Below are 25222 nucleotides of genomic sequence, written 5' to 3'. Positions count from 1 at the left end.
GTGAAGCCATCAGGCCCAGGACTTTTCTTTGTTGAGAGTTTTTTGATAACTGTTTCGATCTCATTTGGTGTAATCAGTCTGTTTAGGTTTTCTGATTCTTCCAGATTGATTTTTGGGAGATTGTATGTTTCAAGGAATTTGTCCATTTCATCTAGGTTGTCTAGTTTTTTGGCGTACAGTTCTTCATAGTATTTTCTTACAATATTTTGTATTTCTGTTGTGTCAATTGTTATTTCTCCACTCTCGTTTCTAATTTTATTTATTTGAGTCCTCTCTCTTTTTTTCTTGGTGAGTCTGGTTAAAGGTTCATCGATCTTGTTTACCTTTTCAAAGAACCAGCTCCTAGTTTCATTGATCCTCTGTATTGTTTCTTTAGCCTCTATGTCATTTATTTCTGCTCTGATCTTTATTATTTCCTTCCTTCTACTAGCTCTGGGCTTTACTTGCTGTTCTTTTTCTAGTTCTTTTAGATGAAGGGTTAAGTTGCTTATTTGAGCTTTTTCTAGCTACTTAAAACATGCCTGTAGTGCTATGAACTTCTTTCTCTGTACTGCTTTTGCTGTGTCCCATAAATTTTGAGTTGTTGTATGCTCATTATCATTCGTTTCTAAGAATTTTTTTATTTCTTTTTTGATCTCATAGTAATCCATTCGTTATTTAACAACCTGCTATTTAGTTTCCATGTGTTTGAGAATTTTGGAGTTTTTCTGTTGTGGTTGATTTCTAGTTTCATGCCATAGTGATCAAAGAAATTGCTTGATATGATTTCAATCTTCTTAACTTTGTTGAGACCGCTTTGTGCCCTAACATGTGGTCCTCCTAGAGAATGTACCATGAGCACTTGAAAAGAATGTATATTCTGCTGCTTTAGGGTGAAAGGTTCTGTAGATATCTATAAAATCGAGTTGATCTAGTGTGTCCTTTAAGTCTGCTGTTTCTTTGTTAATTTTTTTTCTTGAGGATCTATCTAGTGATGTTAGTGGGGTATTGAAATCCCCTGCTATTATAGTATTGCTGTTGATCTCACCCTTTATATCCATCAAAGTCTGCTTTATATATTTAGGTGCTCCTATATTAGGTGCCTAGATATTTATAATGGTTATATCTTCCTGTTGGATTGCTCCCTTTATCATTATGTAGTGGCCTTCTTTATCTCTTACTGTATCCTTTGTTTTAAAGTCCATTTTGTCTGATATAAGTATTGCTACCCCAGCTTTTTTTTCATTTCCATTTTCATGAAATATTTTTTTTCATTCTTTACCTTCAGTCTGTGTGCATCTTTTCTTTTAAGGTGTGTCTCTTGTAGACAGCATAGGTATGGGTCCTGTTTTCTTATCCATGCAGCTATCCTATGTCTTTTGATCTGATCATTTAATCCATTTACATTTAAAGTTATTATTGATATGTAGTTGTTTATTGCCATTTTATTCTTTAAAGCTGTATTCCTCTTTTGCTATATTCTTTTCCGCCTTTGATCTGTTTACAACAGGCCCCTTAACATTTCTTGCAGCATTGGTTTGGTTGTAATGAATTCCTTAAGTTTTTTTTTTTTTTATCAGGGAAGCTTTTTATTTTTCCTTCAATTTTAAATGATAGCCTTTCTGGATAAAGTAGTCTTGGTTATAGGTTCTTGTTCTGCATTACTTTGAATATTTCTTACCATTCCCTTCTGGCCTCAAGTGTTTCTATTGAGAAGTCTGATGTTGTCTTTATGGGGGCTCCTTTGTAGATGATAGCCTTTTTTTCTCTTGCAGCTTTTAATATTTTCTCTTTATCACTTAGCTTTGGTATTTTAATTGTGATGTGTCTTGGTGTAGATTTCTTCAGGTTTCTCTTTAATGGAGTTCTCTGTGCTTCTTGAATTTGTGAGAGTTTTTCCTGCCTTAATTGAGGGAAGTTTTCAGGTATGATATGCTTGAACAAAGTCTCTATCCCTTGTTCTTTCTCTTCTTCTTCAGGAACCCCTATGATGCAGATGTTATTTCTCTTGATGTTGTCAGGGAGCTCTCTTAGAGTTTCCTCAGACTTTTTGAGTCTCTTCTCTTTTTTCTGTTCTGCTTCCATGCCTTCGTTCAACTTGTCCTTCAACTCACTGATTGGAACCTCAGCTTCATCCATCCTGTTTTTAATTCCTTCCATTGTGGTTTTCATTTCTGATATTGTATTTGTCATCTCCAACTGATTCTTTTTTAATATTTCAGTGTCCTTTTTTATACTTGCTATTTCTCTATTTAGGTGTTCATAATGACCATCCTTTGTTCTAAGATCCCTAAGCATCCTAACAATCATTATTTTAAACTCTGCATCTGGAAGTTTGGCTATTTCCAATCATTCAGTTCATATCCTGGAGGTTTCTCTTGAGGTTTCATTTGGATTGCACTTCTCTGTCTTCTCATTATGTCTGTGTGTTTGGGTGTATTGTTTGTAGAGCTGGTTGAGTCTAGGCTTGGTGTTGTCTGCCTCCAATTTTCAGTTGTGTTATTTCTAGGTCTTCTTGTGTTGGCATCAGCTGTTGTTTGTAATCCACTATTGGATTTGGCTTTTCTAGTAGAGCTGCTTTGAAGTCTTGATTTGTTTGTTTTCTTCTCAGTTTTCTTAAGGGGTGGTAGTCTTGTTTACTGATCTCAGCAGGGGGCTTATTTGAAACTATCCAGGAATTTGGTGGGTGTAACCTGAGACTCTGAAGGTTTGATCTGATAGTTACTCTCTCCAGGGGGTGGGGTGTTTTCTCAGCTTCAATAGGGAGAGGTGTATCTCAGATCTCCATGGAGACCTGAGTTACTACCCCTCCTCCCCACTTCTTGTTTTCAGCTGTGTCTTGTTGCGCTGATTGGAGCTGGAGAGATGTCTGGAGATGGGTCACCCGGAACTACTTTAGTCTTGTATTGTGTGGAAGGATCAACCCCTCCCCCAGCTATGGCCGCCTCCAGCACTGGATGAGTCAGCTTCTCAGGTCATCCCATGCATTCCGCTGTGCATTACTGTCTGTCTCTCTCTCTCTCTTTCTCCCTTTCCTCTTGGAAGACTAGCCAGCCCTTTCAACACACCTTGTTCCCAGGTCCCCAGGCAAGTGGCTGTGAGTGATATTTTCTTCTCTTTTCCTTGGAGTGAGAGTCCTTCTGGGCTCTCAGCCTCACCCCCCTCCTCCGTTCTTGTAAGCAGGGGAGACTCACTGCTCCTTGGTGCTCCCTACCAGGCTTGGTTTGGCTTCTTCTTTGCTCCTTGGTTTTTGAGAGCTGTTCTTATAGTCCAGAGTTGATTTTTCACGCTGATTGTTTGTAAATTAATTTGTAATCCAGTTTGGTGGTGTGAGCTGGGAGTCTGTGCATCTGCCTACTCTGCTGCCATCTTCAGGTCTCCTCCCTAGGAAGGTTTCTTAAAGGGAGGTATAACTTCAGATGGATTTTTACTTTAATTAGGCACAGAGAATAAGTAAAGAAAATTCTTAAATCCAGTAGTTGATTTTCAGTCATCTTATTTGGCAAAATTAATCAACCCCTGATTGTGGAAACACTTCACTTTGCTTTCAGGATACCAATCACCTAATTTATGTTCAGTCTTGCCAGCTGGTTCTTTCTCATCTTTTTTCTGTAAGTGTTATAATAGAGCCTTGTACTATAGTGTTATAATATAGCCTTGGACTTCTCTGTTTGCTTAATCCCCTGGTGATTTCATTCACTTCTGTATACTAAATGTATACATACAAAAATGTGCACACATTAGTGACTTCCAAAATTTTATCTTACAGCTAGACCTCTCTTATATGCAGCTACATATTCTACATTTCCACTTGATTGTCAGCTAGGTGTCTCAGATTCTACATGGCTAAACTCAATTCTTGATATACTTGCCAAATCTACTACTTCCATGCAAGATTTTCTATCTTAATAGTAGATAGCAACTTAACTTCTTACAGTTATTGAGGTCAAAGCTTTTAGACTTACCCTTGTCATATTTCTTTCTCTCATATACCAAATTTAGTCTGTCAGAAAATCCTGTAGGTTCTGTCTTCAAAATATATACAATCTGACCATGCCTCATTGTTTCCACCAAGACACCGTCGTCTTTTACCTTGGTGATTGCAGTACAGTAATCTCCACATTGCCTTTCACTGTTACCTTCCTCTCAAATACTCTGTTCTTAACACAGCAGTCAAAGTGATTTCTTAAAAAAAATAATTTAGCTCATATTACTTCTTACTATAAAATGCTTTAGTAGCTTCCCATCTTTTTTTTTTTTTTATATTTTTTTTATTTTTTATTTTTATTTTTCCTTTTTCTGAGGCTGGAAACGGGGAGAGACAGTCAGACAGACTCCCGCATGCGCCCGACCGGGATCCACCCGGCACGCCCACCAGGGGCGACGCTCTGCCCACCAGGGGGCGATGCTCTGCCCATCCTGGGCGTCGCCATATTGCGACCAGAGCCACTCTAGCGCCTGAGGCAGAGGCCACAGAGCCATCCCCAGCGCCCGGGCCATCTTTGCTCCAATGGAGCCTTGGCTGCGGGAGGGGAAGAGAGAGACAGAGAGGAAAGCGCGGCAGAGGGGTGGAGAAGCAAATGGGCGCTTCTCCTGTGTGCCCTGGCCGGGAATCGAACCCGGGTCCTCCGCACGCTAGGTCGACGCTCTACCGCTGAGCCAACCGGCCAGGGCCGTAGCTTCCCATCTTTTTAAAAAAATTTTATTTATTGATTTTTAGGGAGAGGGAGAAAGGGGGGAGAAACAGGATGCATCAGGTTCATGGTAATTGCTTCCTGTATGTGCCTTGACCAGGAAAGCTGAAGGTTTCAAACTGGCGACCTCAGTGTTACAGGCCAATGCTTTATCTACTGCGCCACCACAGGTCAGGCCACCCATCTTACTTATAGTAAAACCAAAGTCCATAAAGTGTCTGTTAAGCCTTGTTTCAGTCCCCTTGTCACATCTTTGACCTCCTGTATTCCTTTCCCCCCGTTGCTTTCTGTTCCAGTCATGCTGTCCTTGTTGCAGGTCTCCAAACATGTTAGGCGCACTCTACACTCAGGGTGTTAGCATTTACTGTTTCTTTTCTTGGAATGATATCTGCTTCAGTTCCTTAAAATCTTGCCTCAAAAAAGACCTATTTTTTTTTATAATAAATTTTTATTAATGTTAATGGGGTGACATCAATAAATCAGGGTACATATATTCAAAGAAAACATGTCCAGGTTATCTTGTCATTCAATTATGTTGCATACTCGTCACCCAAAGTCAGATTGTCCTCCGTCACCTTCTATTTAGTTTTCTTTGTGACCCCCCCCCCCCCCCCGTAACCACCACACTCTTGTCCATGTCTCTTAGTTTTGTTTTTATGTCCCACTAATGTATGGAATCCTGTAGTTCTTGTTTTTTTCTGATTTATTTATTTCACTCTGTATAATGTTATCAAGATCCCACCATTTTGTTGTAAATGACCCGATGTCATCATTTCTTATGGCTGAGTAGTATTCCATAGTGTATATGTTCCACATCTTCTTTATCCAGTCTTCTATTGAAGGGCTTTTTGGTTGTTTCCATGTCTTGGCCACTGTGAACAATACTGCAATGAACGTGGGGCTGCATGTGTCTTTAAGTATCAATGTTTCTGAGTTTTGGGGGTATATACCCAGTAGAGGGATCGCTGGGTCATAAGGCAGTTCTATTTTCAGTTTTTTGAGGAACCACCATACTTTCTTCCATAATGGTTGTACTACTTTACATTCCCACCAACAGTGAATGAGGCTTTTTCTCCACAGCCTCTCCAACACTTGCTATTACCTGTCTTGTTGATAATAGCTAATCTAACAGGTGTGAGGTGGTATCTCATTGTAGTTTTGATTTGCATTTCTCTAACAACTAATGAAGATGAGCATCTTTTCATATATCTGTTGGCCATTTGTAATTTTCCTGGGAGAAGTGTCTGTTCATGTCCTCTTCCCATTTTTTTATTGGATTGTTTGTTTGTTGTTGAGTTTATGAGTACTTTGTATATTTTGGATATTAGGCCCTTATCTGAGCTGTTGTTTGAAAATATTTCCCATTTAGTTGGCTGTCTGTTTATTTTGTTGTCAGTTTCTCTTGCTGAGCAAAAACTTCTTAGTCTGATGTCCCATTCATTTATCTTTGCCTTCATTTCTCTTGCCTTTGGAGTCAAATTCATAAAATACTCTTTAAAACCCAGGTCCATGAGTTTAGTACCTATGTCGTCTTCTATGTACTTTATTGTTTCAGGTCTTATATTTAGGTCTTTGATCCATTTTGAATTAATTTTAGTACAAGGGGACAAGCTGTAGTCAAGTTTCATTCTTTTACATGTGGCTTTCCAGTTTTCCCAGCACCATTTGTTGAAGAGACTTTCTTTTCTCCATTGTGTGTTGTTGGCCCCTTTATCGAAAATTATTTGACCATATATATGTGGTTTTATTTCTGGACTTTCTATTCTGTTTATTGGTCTGAGTGTCTATTTTTCTGCCAATATCATGCTGTTTTGATAAAAACAGACCTTTTCAAGTGAGTCTCCCTGACTTAGTATTTAAAATGGCAACTTTCTGGTTCTGGCTATTCTTTCCTCTTACATATTTTCCCACAGGTTTTCTCACCTTTGAATATATTTTATACTTTACTTACTTTATTATCTAAATAATCAATGAAATGTTAGCTCCATGAAGGGAGAGATTTTTGTCTGTTTTGTTCAGTGCTGTATTCCTATTGTTTAGAACAAAGACTGGGCCCTGGCCAGTTGGCTCAGAGTAGAGCGTTGGCCTGGTGTATGGGTGTTCCGGGTTTGATTCCCGGTCAGGGCACACAGAAGTAACCATGTGCTTCTCTACCCCCCACCCCCTTCTCCCTTCTCTCTCTCAAACTCAGCATTTTCATCTGTCTAGGATTTCAGTTTGCATACTTCAAACTAGTTCTTGCAAAATGAAAAAGAATAGTTTTTAAACAGCAAACTGTTTTTTAATTTTTATTTGTTGAGATATTTGTTTGTAAGCTGAGAGTAACTGCATTACGTGTTCTCTCAATCAAGGAGCAGTATATTTTTTGATCCCCCCCCCCCAATGTTCAAAATCTTAAGTAATATCTGCTTCTTCTATCTCTCTCTGTCTCTCTGTCTCCCCCCTCCCTCCCCCTCCCACAGCCATGGCTCAGTTGGAGCAGCTTGGCACCTGCTGCTGAGGATGGCTCCATGGCCTTGCCTTAGGTGCTAGAATGGCTCGGTTGGGAGTGCGGGCCCCAGATGGTCAGAGTATCACCCCATGTGGGGCTTGTTGGGTGGATCCTGGTCAGGGCCGTGCCAGAGCTGTCTCTCTGCCTCCCTGCCTCTCACTTAAGAAAAAAAAAATAGAACAAAGACTGGCAAAGATTTGCTACTAGCTATAAGCCTGGCAGTAGGTGCCGGTGATATAGCAAAGAACATGACAGATGTGGTCCTTAAGCTTATACAACTTTTATTCATGTGGTAGTGACAAAATAAACTGCCAAACAAATAAAATATTGTCAGTTTAAAAAGAGTATTAGAAAAAAGAAACACAGGGGTTAAAATAGAGAACTATTTTTTCTGTTTGAGAAGGGGATGGTTTAGAGGTTGGAGGTGGCCTTTCTGAGATGGTAACATTTGAACTGAGACCTAAAAAAATGAAAAGGACCTAATCTTATAAAGAATGAGAGAGGAAACATTTCAAGCAGAGAACAGCAGGCATACGGGCCTGAGATAGAAAACGAGTTTTTTGAGGATTGAGACACTATCTTTGGTAGCTTTCTGGAATATATTTACAGATGGGAAGAGTGGTATGAGATAAAATTGAAGAGAAAGGTCCAGGACCAGATGTTACTGTACCTTGTAGGTCTTGACAAAGATTAAGTTTAGTTTGAAGTGCCTTGGAAAGCCACTAAGGAGTTTTAAGCAGGGGAAACTGATCTATATATTAGATCACTTTTGCTCTTATGTGGAGAATTGAGTCTGAGGAGGATGGTTGAGCAAGAGGAAGACATGGATTGCTAGTTAGCAAGGCTGTTGCTTTAATTCAAGTTAGAGATGACAGTGGAACAAAGAATTCATGATCTATTTTGGAGATAGAATTGGCAGGGCTTGCTTAGGGATTAATGTGGGAAATAAGGGAACAATTATTGTTTGATTTCTGGGTTTGGTAACTGGATGGATTGTGGTGCCATATACTAAAATGGAAAAGCCTGGAGAGTGAAATTTGTTTTCTCTCTATAGAGATGGGGTTCTGAGAGCCAGAGAAAAATTTAACAGAAAGCTGAGAGGAACTGCATTATGTGTTCTCTCAATCAAGGAGCAGTATATCTTTTGATCCCCTCCCCCCATGTTCAAAATCTTAAGTAATATCTTCTTCTCCTAAATTACTGTCATAGCAAAATAACAGAAGAAGAAAGGAACAAGAGATGAGGATAATCTTTCTCCTTCCTGTACTGAAGCCAGTGGTCTTTATTTCGCTTTGGACAGATTATTTCTTATTTCTCTCCTAATGCCTACATAATAAAAATGTGATTCTAACTGTATTTGTGGGTGTCTGTATATTTTAAATCAAACTATTGCGCCATGAAAAGTTTGCATGATCTGTGGCATTTGCTGTAAAGCTATTTAATCTGAACTCATAGAAAGTCATATATTTTAGTTGAAAATAAAATAATAAATTAAGAAAGTTTTAGGTCCTTATGTATCCAGCTATAGTTTTTACAAGGTTTTCACTTATATGTAAATGAAAAATGGATAGAACTTGTTTTTAAGAAACTTAAAAATGATCTTGGGAGATAAAATTGAAAAAATGAAATGCTATAACTATGAAATAATTTGTAATAAAATGGAGAGCAGCAGCTTCTTTAAATGAATATTCAGAGAAGTGAGAGATTAGTATGTTTTATAAAAGGTTTCATATCCTTATCGGAAGTAGAGTTAGAAAGGAAGTTTGACCAGTATTGAATTAAGATAGAAGAGGTGACAAATTGGTGAAAGGAAGCAGAATGAACAAAGGTAAACAAAAGTGTGTGTCTGTAGGGGAGCAGAAAGCATCTTAAATTGAGCACTGTCTGTCTACCTATCTATCTATAGAGAGGGAGAGAGAGTACAAGTGTGAAGTTTCAGAGAGTAATAAGAAATAAGGTTCACCTGAACCAGAAACTGCATTTGTATTTCAATTTTATTTCCCTCTTTACCCTCTTTTACTTCCCCCAACCCCTTATATACATATATTTTTAATTTTTTTTATTTTTCTGAAGGGGGAGAGACAGACAGACTACCACGTGTGCCCGACCACGATCTGAAGGCAATGCTCAGCCTATCTGGGGCATTGCTCTGCTGCAACCAGAGCCATTCTAGTGCCTGAGGCAGAGGCCATGGAGCCATCCTCAGCGCCTGGGCCAACTTTGCTCCAGTGGAGCCTTGGCTGTGGGAGGGGAAGAGAGAGAGAGAGAGAGAGAGAGAAAGGAGAGGTTGAAGGCTAGAGAAGCAGATGGGCGCTTCTCCTGTGTGCCCTGTCAGGAATCGAACCCGGGACTTCCACACGTTGGGCCAATGTTCTACCGCTGAGCCAACTGGCCAGGGTCCCCCTTACCTATATTTTAGTTTTTCTTTATAATTCATACTCATAATTGTATACCAGGTTGCCCACCTACCTGAGTGGTATGTGGCTCACATGTACTATTGATTGCATTTTGAATATTTCTAGATCTGTACTTTGTTACATTTGCATAATCAGCTTTTGCTTTCTCTTTTCTGGGTTTAAGTTGCTCATTAGGTCAAAGTGATTTGAAAGGAGCTTTCACTGTATATATAAATTCTACAAAATTTTCCCTGACCGATTGACTCAGCGGTAGAGCGTCGGCCCCATGTGTGGAAGTCCTGGGTTCGATTTCCAGCCAGAGCATACAGGAGAAGCGACCATCTGCTTCTCCATTCTTCCCCCTCTCCTTTCTCTCTATCTCTCTCTTTCCCTCCCGCAACCAAGGCTCCATTGGAGCCAAATTGGCCTGGGCGCTGAGGATGGCTCCATGGCTTCCACCTCAGGCACTAGAATGGCTCTGGTTGCAATGGAGCAACGCCCCAGATGGGCAGAGCATCACCCCCATGTGGGCATGCTGGGTGGATCCCAGTTGGGCGCATGAGGGAGTCTGCCTGCCTCCCTGCTTCTCACTTCAAAAAATAAATAAATAAATAAATAATTCTACAAAATTTATTCTTTCATTTGTTTAAAATATGATAGGTATTATCCTGTCAGGTAAAATGGCTTCCAAAAAATCCCCCAAAACACAAACACAAATGTTTGTTCCAAGTTATGAAAAGATAATAGTTACTATCTTGAGGACACTAAAATTGGTTCTGCTTTGAAAATTAGGGTTTTAGGGTTTTTAAGCTCTTCCTGCTATTTGCTGCTTTTGTTTTTTACCCATTAATATATTCATATGACCGTTTTTCATTCAGTTATCTCTGCAGAAAAAAATTTTTGACTCAAGGAATGCAATACTTGTAAAAATAAAAACAATCATTTTCCTATCTGTATATTGTGACTGGTTAAGTTAGAGCTACATGTTGAGTCAGAGATAGGACTAAGCTAAAATCAGAGTTTTTTTTAGTTATTTGTTTAATGTTTAAGCAACTGGAATGTAGTGAATAGTGCATAGATTCATTTGTATACCATTTCACTAAAACTAAAAACTGTATAACACGTTTGCTCCTTAATCTGTTGTAGAAAGCAAACAAAACTCTTAAGAATGGTACTTTTTTATTTACTTATTTAAGTCTTCCTTAAATAAGAAGGAAGACTAAAATGCCGAGGATTTACTTTGGGAATTATCTTAAAATTTCTCTGTACCTACTGTGCAATTCCTAATGTAACATTGTCAGTTCTCTGGACCCTCACTTTTTATTTGAATTGTCATTTAGTCCTCTGATTTTCCCACTTCCATTTTTACTCTTTTCCTCCACTGTATCTTGCTTGCTTTGAAGTACCATTTCCAATATTTTTTAAATAGTGCTTTATAACTCTCTCTGCTTGAGAACTAACAGTGGTGCCTGGTTACCTTTTATTTCAAGTTCAGATCTGTCCTCTATAGTCTGTTCAAACTTAAATCCTCATTATACAGTCTCTCTTTGATTTAGATTCTACAGTGCCATAAGAAAAAGTAATGCTTTTTTCCCAGCATTTTTTCATTCTGTTTTTCTGGTCTAGAAACATGTTTTCTTACATCTTTAAGTCCCAGTTCTTTAAAGGATCATCTGCTTTTCTGTGAAGTGAATAGTTACCATTGATCTAACAACTTAAATGTCTTAAGTAAGAGTCATTGGTTACAAGTAATAGAGCTAATTTAAGCTAGTTTAAGATAGTATAACCTGAAAAGGGGGAATTATTTACCAGGATACAATATTTCCTAGAATTCAGGAGCAGGAATATACAGGCAGGCCTCGGTAAAGCCTTGTGGTAGTGACATTGCTCTCTTCTTTTTCTTTTTTAATTGATTGATTAACTTTAGAGAGAGGGAGAAACATCGATTGGTTGTTCCAGTTATCTGTGCATTTACGGGTTGACTCTTGTATGTGCTCTGACAGCCTTGGCATATTGGGACAATGCTCTAACCAACTGAGCTACTTGGTTTCAGTCAGGGTACCTAGAAGAGCTGATGATCTTTTTTGTTGTTTTGGTTTGTTTCTTGCTGTGCCATGGTGTCATTCCTTTGTAAAAAATTAACCTGTTTCCAATAATTTGGAGAATATCTGTTTCTATAGATTTGTCTTTGTTTATATAAACATATATTTATAAGACTTTTCCTCCTGATATAAAAATGAGGATCTCCTTCCTAGTTTAAAAATGTATTACTAATGTATTACTTGCCTTAATTGGCAACTTCCTTTTTTTTTTTTTTTTTTTTTTTTACACAGAGAGAGACAGGGAGATAGACAGGGACAGACAGGAACAGAGAGATGAGAAGCATCAATCATTAGTTTTTTGTCGCGCGTTGCAACACCTTAGTTGTTCATTGATTGCTTTCTCATATGTGCCTTGACTGCGGGCCTTCAGCAGACCAAGTAACTCCTTGCTCGAGACAGCAACCTTGGATTCAAGCTGGTGAGCTTTAGCTCAAACCAGTTGAACCCACGCTCAAGCTGACGACCTCGGAGTCTTGAACCTGGGTCTTCCACATCCCAGTCCGATGCTCTATCCACTGCGCTACCGCCTGGTCAGGCGGCAACTTCCTTTTTTCAAAACAAAAATTCTCAATAAATATCTTAAGTTAGTTCAATACATATACTCCTTTATAATGTTTTCATGTGAATGTTCTCTAATCATTTTCCTATTTATGGACATTTAAGTCATACTGATATATATTTATATATTGTGTTTTTATTTGTGGGATAGAATGTAAAAAAGTGATTATGGGAGTATACTTAGAAAATGTGAAGGAAATTGATTATTTTCAAGGAAAATATATACTATTACCAAAGTTGACTCAAGCAAATTTGAAGAGTCCAGAAACCAGAGAAGAACTTGCAAAATTATAAGGCCTAAAATCCAGAGAAGTACCAGGTTCATGTGGTTTTACTGGTATAGTCTCTGCAGTTTTAAGGAGCACTCAATTCTCATGTTTAATGAACTGTTGCAGAGCAGTTAAAATAGCAGAACTGTTAAGGCATAAAAAATTGTAAATAAAATTTTGTCAGATCAAAACCAGAACTTCATTAAAGAATGATGCTTAATTAATGCAAAAATGTTCATCATTATACTAGGTATTTCTTTGTGTAGTGTATGGAAAAAATATGTTAACAGTTTTTACCATTTCTTTTATTTAAGAAAGTTTTTCCCCCTCTTCTTTTCCATGTGAGGGGAGGGGAGACAGACTCCTGCATGTGCCCCAACCAGGATTCACCAAGCACCCCCTCCCCCACCGGAGGCTCATGCTCTGCCCATCTGGGGCAGTGGTCCCAATTGGGTTTTTTTAACACCTGAGGCCGAGGCTCTGTGGAGCCATCCTCAGCGCCTGGGGCTGATGCACTTGAACCAATAGAGCCATGGTTACTGGAGGAGAAAAGAGAGAGAAAGAAGGGGGAGGGGTGGAGAAGCGGATGGTCGCTTCTCCTGTGTGTCCTAACCAGGAATTGAACGCTGGATGTCCACATGCTGGGCTGATGCTCTACCACTGAGCCAACCTGCCAGGGCCAGTTTTTATCATTTCTTATTCTTTGAACAGTGTACTAAGATCGTGAAGCAAATTATTATTTATATATAATTTATTTCCTATATAAAATACATGTAACATTTTATTTGTGTAACTATTGCATACACATCTGCTAATCTGGTGACACCAAGTCCCTTTATCAATTTAAGAACAAACCTACCCAACCTATCTTGTTCCTAACCTGGGGACTGACTGCCTGTACTTATTTTTTAGTTAACATCATGGCTTACAAATTAATTCTTAAATAAACAAAAAAATCACTTTCTTTTTGTTTAAATTGAATTTTTAAAGCATGAGTGACATCTAACGCATAATTCTTTATTCTCTGAGTGTTACGCTTACCATTAACTTTGTTATAAGTTTTTTATTTTTTTCATTTTTCCGAAGCTGGAAACGGGGAGGCAGTCAGACAGACTCCCGCACGCGCCCGTCCGGGATCCACCCAGCATGCCCACCAGGGGGTGATGTTCTGCCCCTCTGGGGCGTCGCTCTGTTGCATCCAGAACCATTCTAGCGCCTGAGGCAGAGGCCACAGAGCCATCCCCAGCGCCTGGGCCATCTTTGCTCCAGTGGAGCCTCGGCTGCGGGAGGAGAAGAGAGAGACAGAGAGGAAGGAGAGGGGGAGGGGTGGAGAAGCAGATGGGCGCTTCTCCTGTGTGCCCTGGCCGGGAATCGAACCCGGGACCCCTGCATGCCAGGCCGATGCTCTACCGCTGAGCCAACCGGCCAGGGCCTGTTATAAGCTTTTATGCAGTGAAATTGGGTATGTGTGTTACGAGAAGTATAACATTGAATAATATCTTTTACTTTTATTTCTTCTCCACCTTTAGTTTCAAATTCATCAATTTTTTTTTTTTTAGACACAGAGAGGGATAGATAGGGACAGACAGGAATGGAGAGAGATATGAGAAGCATCAATCATCAGTTTTTCGTTGCGACATCTTAGTTGTTCATTGATTGCTTTCTCATATGTGCCTTGACCATGGGGCTACAGCAGACCAAGTGACCCCTTGCTAAGCCAGCGACCTTGGGTCCAAGCTGGTGAGCTTTGCTCAAACCAGATGAGCCTGCGCTTAAGCTGGCAACCTTGGAGTCTTGAACCTGCGTCCTTCGCATCCCAGTCCGACGCTCTATCCACTGCGCCACTGCCTGGTCAGGCAACAATCATCAATTTTGTATGAGCTCAAGTTTACTACTTTAAGTTTGTTCACGAAAAACTCAGTTTACCACAGAAGTCACTTGCTTTGTTTGAGAATTTCAAAATTTTCATGGCGTCATGCTATGTTTAGTAGAGTTTCATAATAGTGTGGTGTAGAGGCAAAGAGATTGTCATTCTTGTTATATCTGAATGTAAGCTATTTGCTTATGCTAGGATAAGGAAGTACACTATGTCAGAGTGGAGGCCACAGTGATCCAAGGACAACACTTCAAGAAACACTGACCTAAGGCTAGCCAGTAATTACTATAAACATTTTATATGTGTATGACTGGCTTTTTACTGTGTTTGTGGGTCCATGTGTCTGTTCATCCATCTCTACTTATATTGATTGTTGTATCCTGATATATTAAAGCCTGATACAGCTACTGTTTTTTCTGTTTTTTTCACTTATGCCTCTTAGATATCTCCCTATTAATAAATGTGTATTTATAATGTATTGTAAAATTTTAATATTCCATTGAATGAAAATACTATAATTTATTTTTTGGTGGACATTTAGTTATTTTTCTTTTGTGATTTTTATAAACGGTGCCACTATGAATATCTCTGGTGTTACCTTTAGATACCCACTCTCTCAGTTGTGTCTTATCCCCTCTTTCAGAGATTCTCTTTTACTCTCTGCAGAGAGGAAACCTCCTCCTGCTGTGGTAGCATGGAATAGGGAAGGGAGTCTTAGTATTTAAACAGAACTCAAGCAGCTTTCTCCACATTTCTCTTTAGTTTAGATTTCTCCTCCTTCTCCCCCATTTTAGTGTTACTTGAGGCTGCCAGTTAGTTTCTAATTCTTTTGAAGATTCAAAGTGTAAAATGGGTTAGTTCTTAGTTTTACCCGCTGTCTGCCTGGGATTGTTTTCTTGGGTCTGCAAAGTCCTATATTACTTATTTATCTGCTTTCTAGTATCTAGAATTTTGTTACTATTGTCACCTCTTCTATTTTTCAATATTAATTTTTCTTTAAAGCTTCTTTTATTTGTCATGGTTCAAATATTTTCATTCTCCAGTCTTTTCTGCTTTCTTAATTGTATTAACAAAATACATTTATTTCTATTTTGTATATTTTATTGTTGACAGATATTCTCACCTTTTTTGGTTCTTTTTTTCTGATTGAAATTCGATTTTGTTGAAGTATTTAAAACTTTTTTTCAGCAATAGATCATATGTAGTATTTTCTCTGAATCTGTGCATATCTAAAGTTGCATTTCTTTCTCATATGAGAGTTTAGCTGAGTATAGGGTTAATTCCTTTCTTTTAGAACTCTATAAGTACTATTTCATTGTCTCTAATTTCATTGTTTCTTCAGTTTCATTAAATTGTTAGTAAAATGTCTGATTAATATTGCTGTCTGATTAAAGTTGGCGTTTCTGATGAAAATTTAAATATCTTTTTTGTTAACTGTCCTTTTCCACCATTTTTTTAATATATATAACATTTCATTTTTATCTTTTAAACTAAAATGTTTTACTAGGATAAGTTCTAGATAATTAGTTTTTTGTCCCCACCCCCAACTAATAATCTTGCCAGGTATTTGGGGAGCCTTTGATTTTGAAAATTCAAGTCATAAAACAAAATACTTAATATAATTTTTTTCAAAATCATTATTTCTTCTCCATCTACTTTGTTCTCTTTCATGGTAATATATTCTTACCTTTTTTCAGTATGTTATCTCAGGTTTAATGAGATTGCCAATAATTACTTGATTTTTTACCCCAAGCTTTCTCCTTTTCCACAGTAACTTTCACAGTAATTATCATTGCTGAGTGGGAAAATAGAAGATAGGTTTTGAGGAGTTTCAGGTATTTTGTCCCTTTCTGAGCAACTGTATCCAGTGATGTTTTAACCTACTTAGGCTTTGGTAATTGAGATGAATTCTTAAAGAGTAAAACCAAAAAAAATCTTTTTTTTTTCTAAGTTAGATGGAGGGTAGAGAAAAGTTAATGTAATGATTTTCTAATAGCTTAGAGTGGAGAAAGGACCGAAATCTTAAGCAAGAGTAGATAACCAGGGATATAAGAAGATATATCTTTGTTTAGAAATAATTTCTTCTTCACATCTCTCCTGATAGCTGGTGCTAGCAACTCCCAACTCTGCTTGGTCTCTGGACCCAGACCAAAGCTCTGGATTCATCCTCTCATCCCTGTACCTCAGTTGGAGACTTCTGTTACCCCAGGGGGCTCTATACAATCTTCCTCTCAAGCCCTTGCTGTCTCTCCCAAGGCAAGGTATGTTTAGGGGATGGAGGGGACAGAATTATGTTACTCATTTCTTTATTTAGTAGTAGATAGATATTCAGTAAATATTGTTTGAATGAATGTCCCATAATAGGCCTCTTCTTTAAAAAATGGTGCTGGACAGTCAGTCAACATTTGTTTTTACTCTTCTCTCTCTGGACCATTTCCTACAAAACACTTTGCAGTATGTGTATTGAATATTTTCTAGTTTCTAGCCATTCTGTAGGATTTTCTTTCTTTTTTTCTAGTTTGTGTTTCAGTGGGCAATTGGGAAATGAAGGAAATAAAATTACTTGTTTCCATTTTGGTACAGGAAACTCTTCAGATTACTTTAAAGGGCTGGTCATACTTTATACTAATCGTATTATTTCAAGGCTTGATGAGATAGATCTGCTGGCTAAGTCTTATGAGAAAATAATACACAGAAGGCACTAATTTAAATATGTATATACAGTAATGATGGTAGCTGCAGTTTATTTAGCACTTTATGCATATCGTTACATATATTTTCTCATTTAATGTTTTCTCATTTAATCTTCACAACAATTCCATGAAAAAGTAGAGAAAGTACTATTTTTGTTTTCATTTTATAGATGAAGAAACTAAGACATAGAGATAGACATTTATTTAGAGTTATATAAACCAGTAACTGAGAGAGATAGTAAGAATGTCTAATCTACCCAGGGGTTTTCTTGATGCCATCTCTCTGAGTTCTAGGGACAAAAAGCCACAGTAAAAATGTCAGGGAACCAGAACGGTAGTAGGTAGACTTTAGGAATACCTCAGGGGAATGAGCTGTTCCTTTTAATTTCTTGTACGTATTTTGTTCCTTTCTTTTTACATGTTAGTAATGATAACTTGTGATTCCTTTTAATTTCTTGTACGTATTTTGTTCTCTTTCTTTTTACATGTTAGTAATGATAACTTGTGAGAGTAGATAATGTCATTTTGTTATTAGATGAATTAAACATTAAAAAAATGTTATATCTGAGGAAGTAGAAAAATGGAGAGATGTTTGTTGAAATTTTCACCAAGAAATAGCTAGCTATAGGTCAAATAAGAAAATAAGAAAGTTATTGGTACATGTGTGTAATTGGAATGTAAGGATTTTAGGGCTCTCTTTTTTAAAGATTTTTAGAAATCTTGTTTAAAAATTATAGTATCAACTTAGAGCTTAAGGGTGCTTTTTCAATTGTGGTTTTCTTTAGATGAGGAAACTGAGGTGCAGAGAACTTGAAGCTTGCCCAGTGCCACAGAGCAAAGCTGGAAGTAAAGCTTGAATTCCCATACTTCCATGTTAGAATTCTACTTCAAACTGTTGCTTCTTGGTAAGCTGTTCTTTTTTTTTTTTTTTTTTTTTTGTATTTTTCTGAAGCTGAAAACGGGAGGCAGTCAGACAGATTCCTGCATGCGCCCGACCAGGATCCACCCGGCATGCCCACCAGGGAGCGATGCTCTGCCCATCTGGGGCATTGCTCTGTTGCAACCAGAGCCATTCTAGAACCTGAGGCAGAGGCCACAGAGCCATCCTCAGCGCCCAGGCCAACTTCGCTCTAATGGAGCCTTGGCTACGGGAGGGGAAGAGAGAGACAGAGAGGAAGGAGAGGGGTAGGGGTGGAGAAGCAAATGGGCGCTTCTCCTGTGTGCCCTGGCCGGGAATTGAATCTGGGACTCCTGCATGCCAGGCTGATGCTCTACCACTGAGCTAACCGGCCAGGGCTGGTAAGCTGTTCTTAAAATAATTAACAGGTCTTTTATTATGTCTTTTATTTATGTATTTGAGCAACATGCTAACCTGTCAAAATAAACTTAAATATGAAATTTACTGATACTGTTGTGATGAAAATTTCAATTTTTTTTTTTGGTTTTAGGTGAGTTCATGGGAAAATCCTGGTAATCTGAAGATGTCTCGGCACAGTATTGTTTCCTGTTTAAATTACAAGTAATTTCAAGAGTTTTCAGAAAAAAAGAAATTGCAATTTTTTTGTTAAGTCATGCCATCTGAACAGGAACAGTTATTTTTTGATGAAAAACAAGCTATTTTAAAACAAGATTGTGACGGGAAAAATGAAATGATTGATACTATCAGCTCAGTAATTAAACCAAAAATTTCAGAAAGCAGTTTTCATTATAAACTGAAAAATTTGAAAATTGATTTGCCGAAGATAAATATTCCAAATGAAGTCCTGTTGAAACACGAAGCTGACAAATACCGAAAATTATTTCAGCATAAACCACAGACTGCAAGGAAATCTGTTGGTATAAAGACAGTAAGCTGTGTAGAGGAGCGTATGTTGTTCCATAATTCTGAAAGAGTTGAAGAAGAGGGTGTAAAAATGTCTGCAAAAATACTCAGTTTCAACTGTTTAAAATGCCGAGATAGGACTCGATATAGCCCCAATGATTTGCAGAAACACTTTCAGAGGTGGCACCATGGTGAATTACCATCATATCCTTGTGAAATGTGCAGTTTTTCAGCAAATGACTTCCAGGCATTTAAACAACACAGACGAACCCATAGAAGCACTTTAGTAAAATGTGACATTTGTAACAATGAGAGTGTATATACTTTATTGGACTTGACAAAACATTTTGTATCCACACATTGTGTAAATGGTAGTTTTCAATGTGAAAAATGCAAATTCTCCACTTTGGATGTTGGCACATTTGTTCAGCACATTCATAGACACAATGAAATCCATTATAAAAGTGATAAATACCACCATATATATTTTACGAGAGGGGAGATTCAGAAGCACCTTCAGGTTCATTCTTTTACATTGCCCTTTACTTGTCAATATTGTAGGTATGGTGCCACAAAGAGAGAGCACCTTTTAAAACATGTTCTAACTTTACACAAAGAACATTTATATGCAAAAGAAAAACTGGAAAAAGACAAATATGAAAAAAAGATGGCAAAGACTTCAGTAGGACTTAAGCTAATACTGCAAAGATACAAAATAGGTGCATCAAGGAAGACATTCTGGAAACGTAAGAAAATAAACAGTGGAAGTGACCAAAGTGTAGAAAAAAACACTGAAGTGCTTAAAGAAGTGAATAAAACACAGACTGTATCTGAAGACCAGAGCCATCTTCTTCAACAACATTTAAATGAAGAAAAGGATGAACAACTCCACTGTGAGAGTAATGATAAACCTGCTGAGTCAGAGTTGGAAAAGCCAACTCTTCTGTCCAGTGGACAGTGTAATAGAGCTGAAGAGCTATCAAATTCTACTTCAGGTTTTGTGAAGAGTGCTGTACAAGGACCTACAGTATTAATGGTGAAAAATAATAGAATAACGGTTCCAGCTAACTATAGTGCTAAGTTTATGGGTTTCAAGATGGTGGATGGAAAACAGCATATTGTAATAAAATTGTTGCCTACCAATAAACAGAATTTATGTTCACCAGGCACACAGTCAGATACTACAAAGGACAGTACTGCTAATTTGCAGCTGCAGACTTCGGATACCACAAAAGGATCAACTGAGTCGAGTGACACTGTTTACATGAAAACAACTACATTTTCATGTTCATCTCCTATATCTGCAGGTAAAGTAACTTCAGAAAAAGAAACAGTTTTGCTATCTCAAATGAATAATACACTTCAAACAGTGGATGATGAAAACAGTGCATCTTCTTTGCCAGCATCATCAGAGTTAGTTACATCATCAGTGAATCTGACCACAGAAGTTGAAACAGGAGATAATATTAACTTACTGGGAAGTCATAGTACTACTCATAGTCACCCTGAAGTATCAGGTACTGCCATTAAAAGTCCAGATAAAATCAACTCGACTACCAAACCAAAGGCATACAAGAGTGGAAATATGCATAATTATTGCATTAATTATGTCAACTCTGAATTACCTGTTGAATCTTCCAACCAAGGATCATTATTACCTTTTCATAATTACTCAAAAGTGAAGAATTCTAATCGTCGTAGGTCTTCAGGAATAGCAACGTGTGAAAGCCTTCAAAGAGAATCTTCATCAAGCAAGACAGTTGTTCAGCAACCAATAAGTCAATCAGTTTTATCACTAGTGAGAAAAGAGAGCTCAAACCCAGATAGCATGTTGGCATCTATTAGCCTTTTAAATGCTAAAGATGAAACTTTAAAAACTCAAGCTGAAATCGAAGAACAGCATGTTTCAGAAAAAGGACAAAACATTGATGGACAGAGCTTATACATTAATGAGAATCAAAATTTCGAGAGCATAACTGAAAAATCTGAATGTGATGACATTTCCAGTGTTGAGTCACCTATGATGCCTAGAATCACATCTGTGTTCTCTCTTCAGAGTGAACAGGCATCAGAATTTTTGCCACCTGAAGTAAACCAATTACTTCTTGAGGTATTAAAAACAAAATCTGATACAAAACAAGACTTGAGTAATACTCCAGATAAAGGCCTGTCACTTCACTGTGACCAGTCATTTCAGAAACCTGAGGGAGAAGGCAAAATTACTGAATCTTCAGAAGACCTCACAGTACAAGGCATCTTCCCAACTCCATCTGGTATTATAGGAATTAATGTGCCTACAAATGACACGAATTTAAAATGTAGTGGAAAAGAAACACAAATGCTGCCAGTATCACAAGACTTGAGAGATTCAGAGAAGACACCTAGAATTTCAGGTATTGGCACATTACTTAAGACTCAGTCAGATGCAATAATAACACAGCAGCTCGTAAAAGACAAATTAAGAGCCACTACACAAAATGTAGGTTCTGTATATATGCAGAGTCCACTTGTAAATTTAGAACCAAAAAAAGCTATATTTGTTCAGACTCCAAAAGGCATTTTGGTACCCTTGCAAATTGGTAACAAGCCTGGATTACATGTTGTTTCAGGGAAACCACAGGTTAATACTCCAGGTGTACCTGCTCCTCTTCTTTTCAGCAAGAAACCTGGGATGATTTTAACATTTAATAATGGGAAACTTGAAGGTGTTAACACTGTCAAAAATGAGAGTGCTCAAGCTTGTGGAACTGCAACAAAAGAGCCTTGCAGAACACCCTTTTTAAAGGTAGAACCAAACAATAATTGCCTGACACCTGCACTCTGTTCCAGCATTGGCAGTTGTTTGAGCATGAAAAGTTGCTCAGAAAATACTTTGCCATCAAAAGGCCCTTACATTATTAAAACACCAGGAAATTCTTCAGTGAAATCTGTTCCCACTCCTACTATAATACCTGAGCATCAGGGCGCTAAGCCGAATATCTTGGATTCAGTAAAACAACAGAATGAGATTTTTCCAAAACCACCTCTTTTTACTCTCTTGCCTGATGGCAAACAAGCTGTTTTTTTAAAGTGTGTGATGCCAAATAAAACTGAGCTGCTTAAGCCTAAATTAGTCCAAAACAGTACTTATCAAAATATACAGCCAAAGAAACCTGAAGGAACACCACCAAAAATAGTGCTGAAAATTTTTAACCCAATTTTAAATGTGACTGCTGCTAATAATCTGTCAGTAAGCAACTCTGCATCCTCATTACAGAAAGAAACTGTACCATCTAATGAGACTGCAGGAGGAGAGCATAAAGAGCCAGAAACTTCTAGAGATGCCTTACCCTTCTTATTAGATGATACAATGCCAGCAAATGAAATTGTGATCACTTCTACTGCAACATGTCCAGAATCTTCTGAGGAACCAATACATATCACTGACCATTCAGAGGCCAGGGTATTGAGGTATAAAACAAATTGTACAGTTGAAAGAAGCTTTAATAGAAAAAAGACTTCCAAAAAAAAATTTTCAAGACTAAAAACTCATGTAAGAAGTAAAGATTCTGAAACTGCCAGTGTATCTAGAAACAGAAATTGTAAGCGGAAGTGTAGGGATAGTTATCAAGAACCTCCAAGAAAAAAAGCAACATTACATAGAAAGTGTAAAGAAAAGATTAAACCTGAAGATGTCCATGAGTCATTTGGATATAGCAGACCTACGCTTTCAAAAGATTCAGTCAGAAATTTGAGGCTTTTCCCCTTTAGTTCCAAACAGCTTGTGAAATGTCCCAGGAGAAATCAACCTGTTGTGGTGTTGAATCATCCCGATGCAGATGCACCAGAAGTAGTAAATGTAATGAAAACTATTTCCAAATTTAATGGACATGTACTTAAAGTTTCATTGTCAAAAAGAACTATCGATGCTTTACTGAAACCAGTTTGTTGTGACCTTTCTAAAACAACTTGTGAGTTTTCTAAGAGGCACAAAACACTTAAACCCATTAGTTCTGTGAAAGAAAGATTTGTGCTAAAATTAACACTCAAAAAGACAAGCAAAAACAATTATCAGATTGTGAAAACTACCTCTGACAATGTTCTAAAGGCTAAATTTAACTGTTGGTTTTGTGGTAGGGTATTTGACAATCAGGATGCTTGGGCTGGTCATGGGCAGAGACATTTAATGGAAGCTACTCGTGACTGGAATATGTTAGAATAATCGACTGTAATTACCAAGGAAAAGAAAAGTAAAATTAGAAGAAAACAATGGAATTAATTATCTTAATGCAGATATTTTCTACTTTAATACAGTACCTGAAATTAAACATTTGAAAATTGTCTATATTCCATAGAAGAGAAAGTTTTATGTGTCATGTTTGGAAATGCTATCGCTGTACACACCAATTTTGAAAGAAATTCATCACAGCACAGGTGTGTTCTTGGGAAGTTAGGGCTAAAGAAAATTTTGATAAAATTTCCCCGATTGAATTCTTCAGTGACTTGGTAACAGCCAACAGCCCCGTCCATTTCTTCTCTTCCACCAGCCTTATGAATCTGGGAAGTATAGTTCCTCTGAAGATGGAGAGCTCTTTTATCAGGCAGTTTAAGGAGTTTCACATCGTTCATGAGGATATACTGAGAGAACTTGAGTAGAGGACTTATTCTGTATCTGCTAAATATAGTTCTTTTGAAGGGTATAGGTTTGTTTGAGAGTACATTTAATTCACTACAGTTACAACTCATAATGCTTGAAAAGAGTTTTTGACAAGTTTTTTCCCCCTTATAAGCTGTGTCCCATGTCAGAGATTGTAACACCCTTTCAAAGTGACTTTCTAAATGACTGTCAAGTATTGTAGAAGGGCAGCCTTGAAAGAAGACTTCAACTCTCTTGGTCTAGGTCTAGGATGAAGTCCAATTGCACTTGAACACATCTGAATTTGATTATATTCTCCAGCGACCCCCTTGCATAGAACTATGCTTACTTGATTTAAATTGTTTGTCCCCCATAAACTGAATTGACAGTTTTCTTGGTTGTCTTCCTTTTAAAAAGCGTGGAACATAGAAGCACTTCCAAGGGAACAGCTTTTCTCAAAAACTAAAAATTCTACGGAAACAATATTTTGAAGCAAGATTGCAAAGCGAATTATATTTTTATCTGTGTTTAATTACTATTAGTGTCTAAATGTTTCCATACTGGGACAAACCAACTTTGTTAGTAACTTTTCAGTATGACACCAAAGCAGAGTATTTACTGATTGTTGGCAGTTGAAAACAGACAAGCATTAATAGTGGACTCAGTGGCGGTACAAAAACTTCAGGACAGATTCCTAAAGGACATGCCCAGCAGAGATAGAGTTTTAAAATGGACATGACAACTATGGAATCATCAGTTTTAAATTTTTCACCTTGTAAGTTTGGATCAAGTTATTTTGGATCATTGGGTAACGGGAGTTCTTGTGTTGAAAAATTGCATACTATGTAGTTTTTGTTACATTGTTACTACAAGTATTATGACATTTTTATTGATTGAAAACTTCAGGGCTTCTTTTCTGTATATAACAAAGAGTTTAAACTTGTACATATTTTTGTACCTTTCAGTTCTGTAAATTTTGCACAGAAAGTTTTTGACTTAAAAAGTTTATTTTCTTTTCAATTTAGTTCTGTGCATGCACTAATAAAACTGGTTGTTTAATTTAAAAGGAGTATGTAAAACTTTACCCATGTTATTTTCTTGGTTTTTATTTCAGATATAGACTTTTTTTTGGTAATTCATTTTTTCAGGGATTGAACACTATCGTTAGCAAGTGCCTAAAAGATGTGAAACAGTTTACATATATCCACTGTAACAGTAGGTCCCAAAGGGCCCATTCCCCAAATAGTTTTATTTTAAAGAAAGCCATACATAGATGCTTTGAGCTAATCTCGCTATGCACATTATACATGTACTGTTTTTGTGCAGTTTGTCTACTTTCTCAGTGAAGTATTTTTTGTATAAAACCTGTTACAATTATGTTTCATAAATTGAGCCTAAGAATGGCATTGATTGGAAACATACAGTATATTAATAATGTATATGGTGTTTAAAGAATGGTAAGCATTGTTAATTTCTGTAATGATGTTTTCAATTAAATTTAAGTTTGTGTTTACACGGTCTGCTGTTCTAAAATTGAAAGAGAATTTCATTCTATTGGGAAATATTTAGGTTTTAAAGATTTTTTTTTATTCTACTTAACTATACAAAATAAAGTGGAATTCTTGCCCCTCACTCCCAAAATCACAGGTGAAATTTTGAAATTTTGTTTGAGGATAACATTTACCATAAATCTACCATAATTTTACTGTGGTTGTACTGGTAAGGAA

General features: G+C 37.4%; 1 protein-coding gene across 2 annotated transcripts in view; it reads left to right on the top strand.

Annotated features, from left to right (window-relative positions):
• The window catches only part of ZNF518A (zinc finger protein 518A), a 33525-nt gene extending 8517 nt beyond the window's left edge, over window positions 1–25008 (top strand). The window contains exons 3-5 of one of the 2 annotated variants that reach the window (XM_066354960.1): window positions 16470–16626; window positions 17844–17963; window positions 18507–25008. In XM_066354960.1, coding sequence (XP_066211057.1) covers window positions 18630–23081 — 4452 coding nt within the window. In that variant the 5' untranslated portion in view covers window positions 16470–16626; window positions 17844–17963; window positions 18507–18629 and the 3' untranslated portion in view covers window positions 23082–25008. The remainder of the gene's footprint in view (window positions 1–16469; window positions 16627–17843; window positions 17964–18506) is intronic. The other variant, XM_066354961.1, reaches the window with a different exon arrangement.
• Window positions 25009–25222: the final 214 nt, after the last annotated feature.

This window comes from Saccopteryx leptura, chromosome 13 (genome assembly GCF_036850995.1).
Source record: "Saccopteryx leptura isolate mSacLep1 chromosome 13, mSacLep1_pri_phased_curated, whole genome shotgun sequence".
NCBI classification, from domain to species: domain Eukaryota; kingdom Metazoa; phylum Chordata; class Mammalia; order Chiroptera; family Emballonuridae; genus Saccopteryx; species Saccopteryx leptura.
The sequence above is the reverse complement of the archived record's forward strand: the minus strand, read 5'-3'. Positions and strand labels throughout refer to the sequence as shown.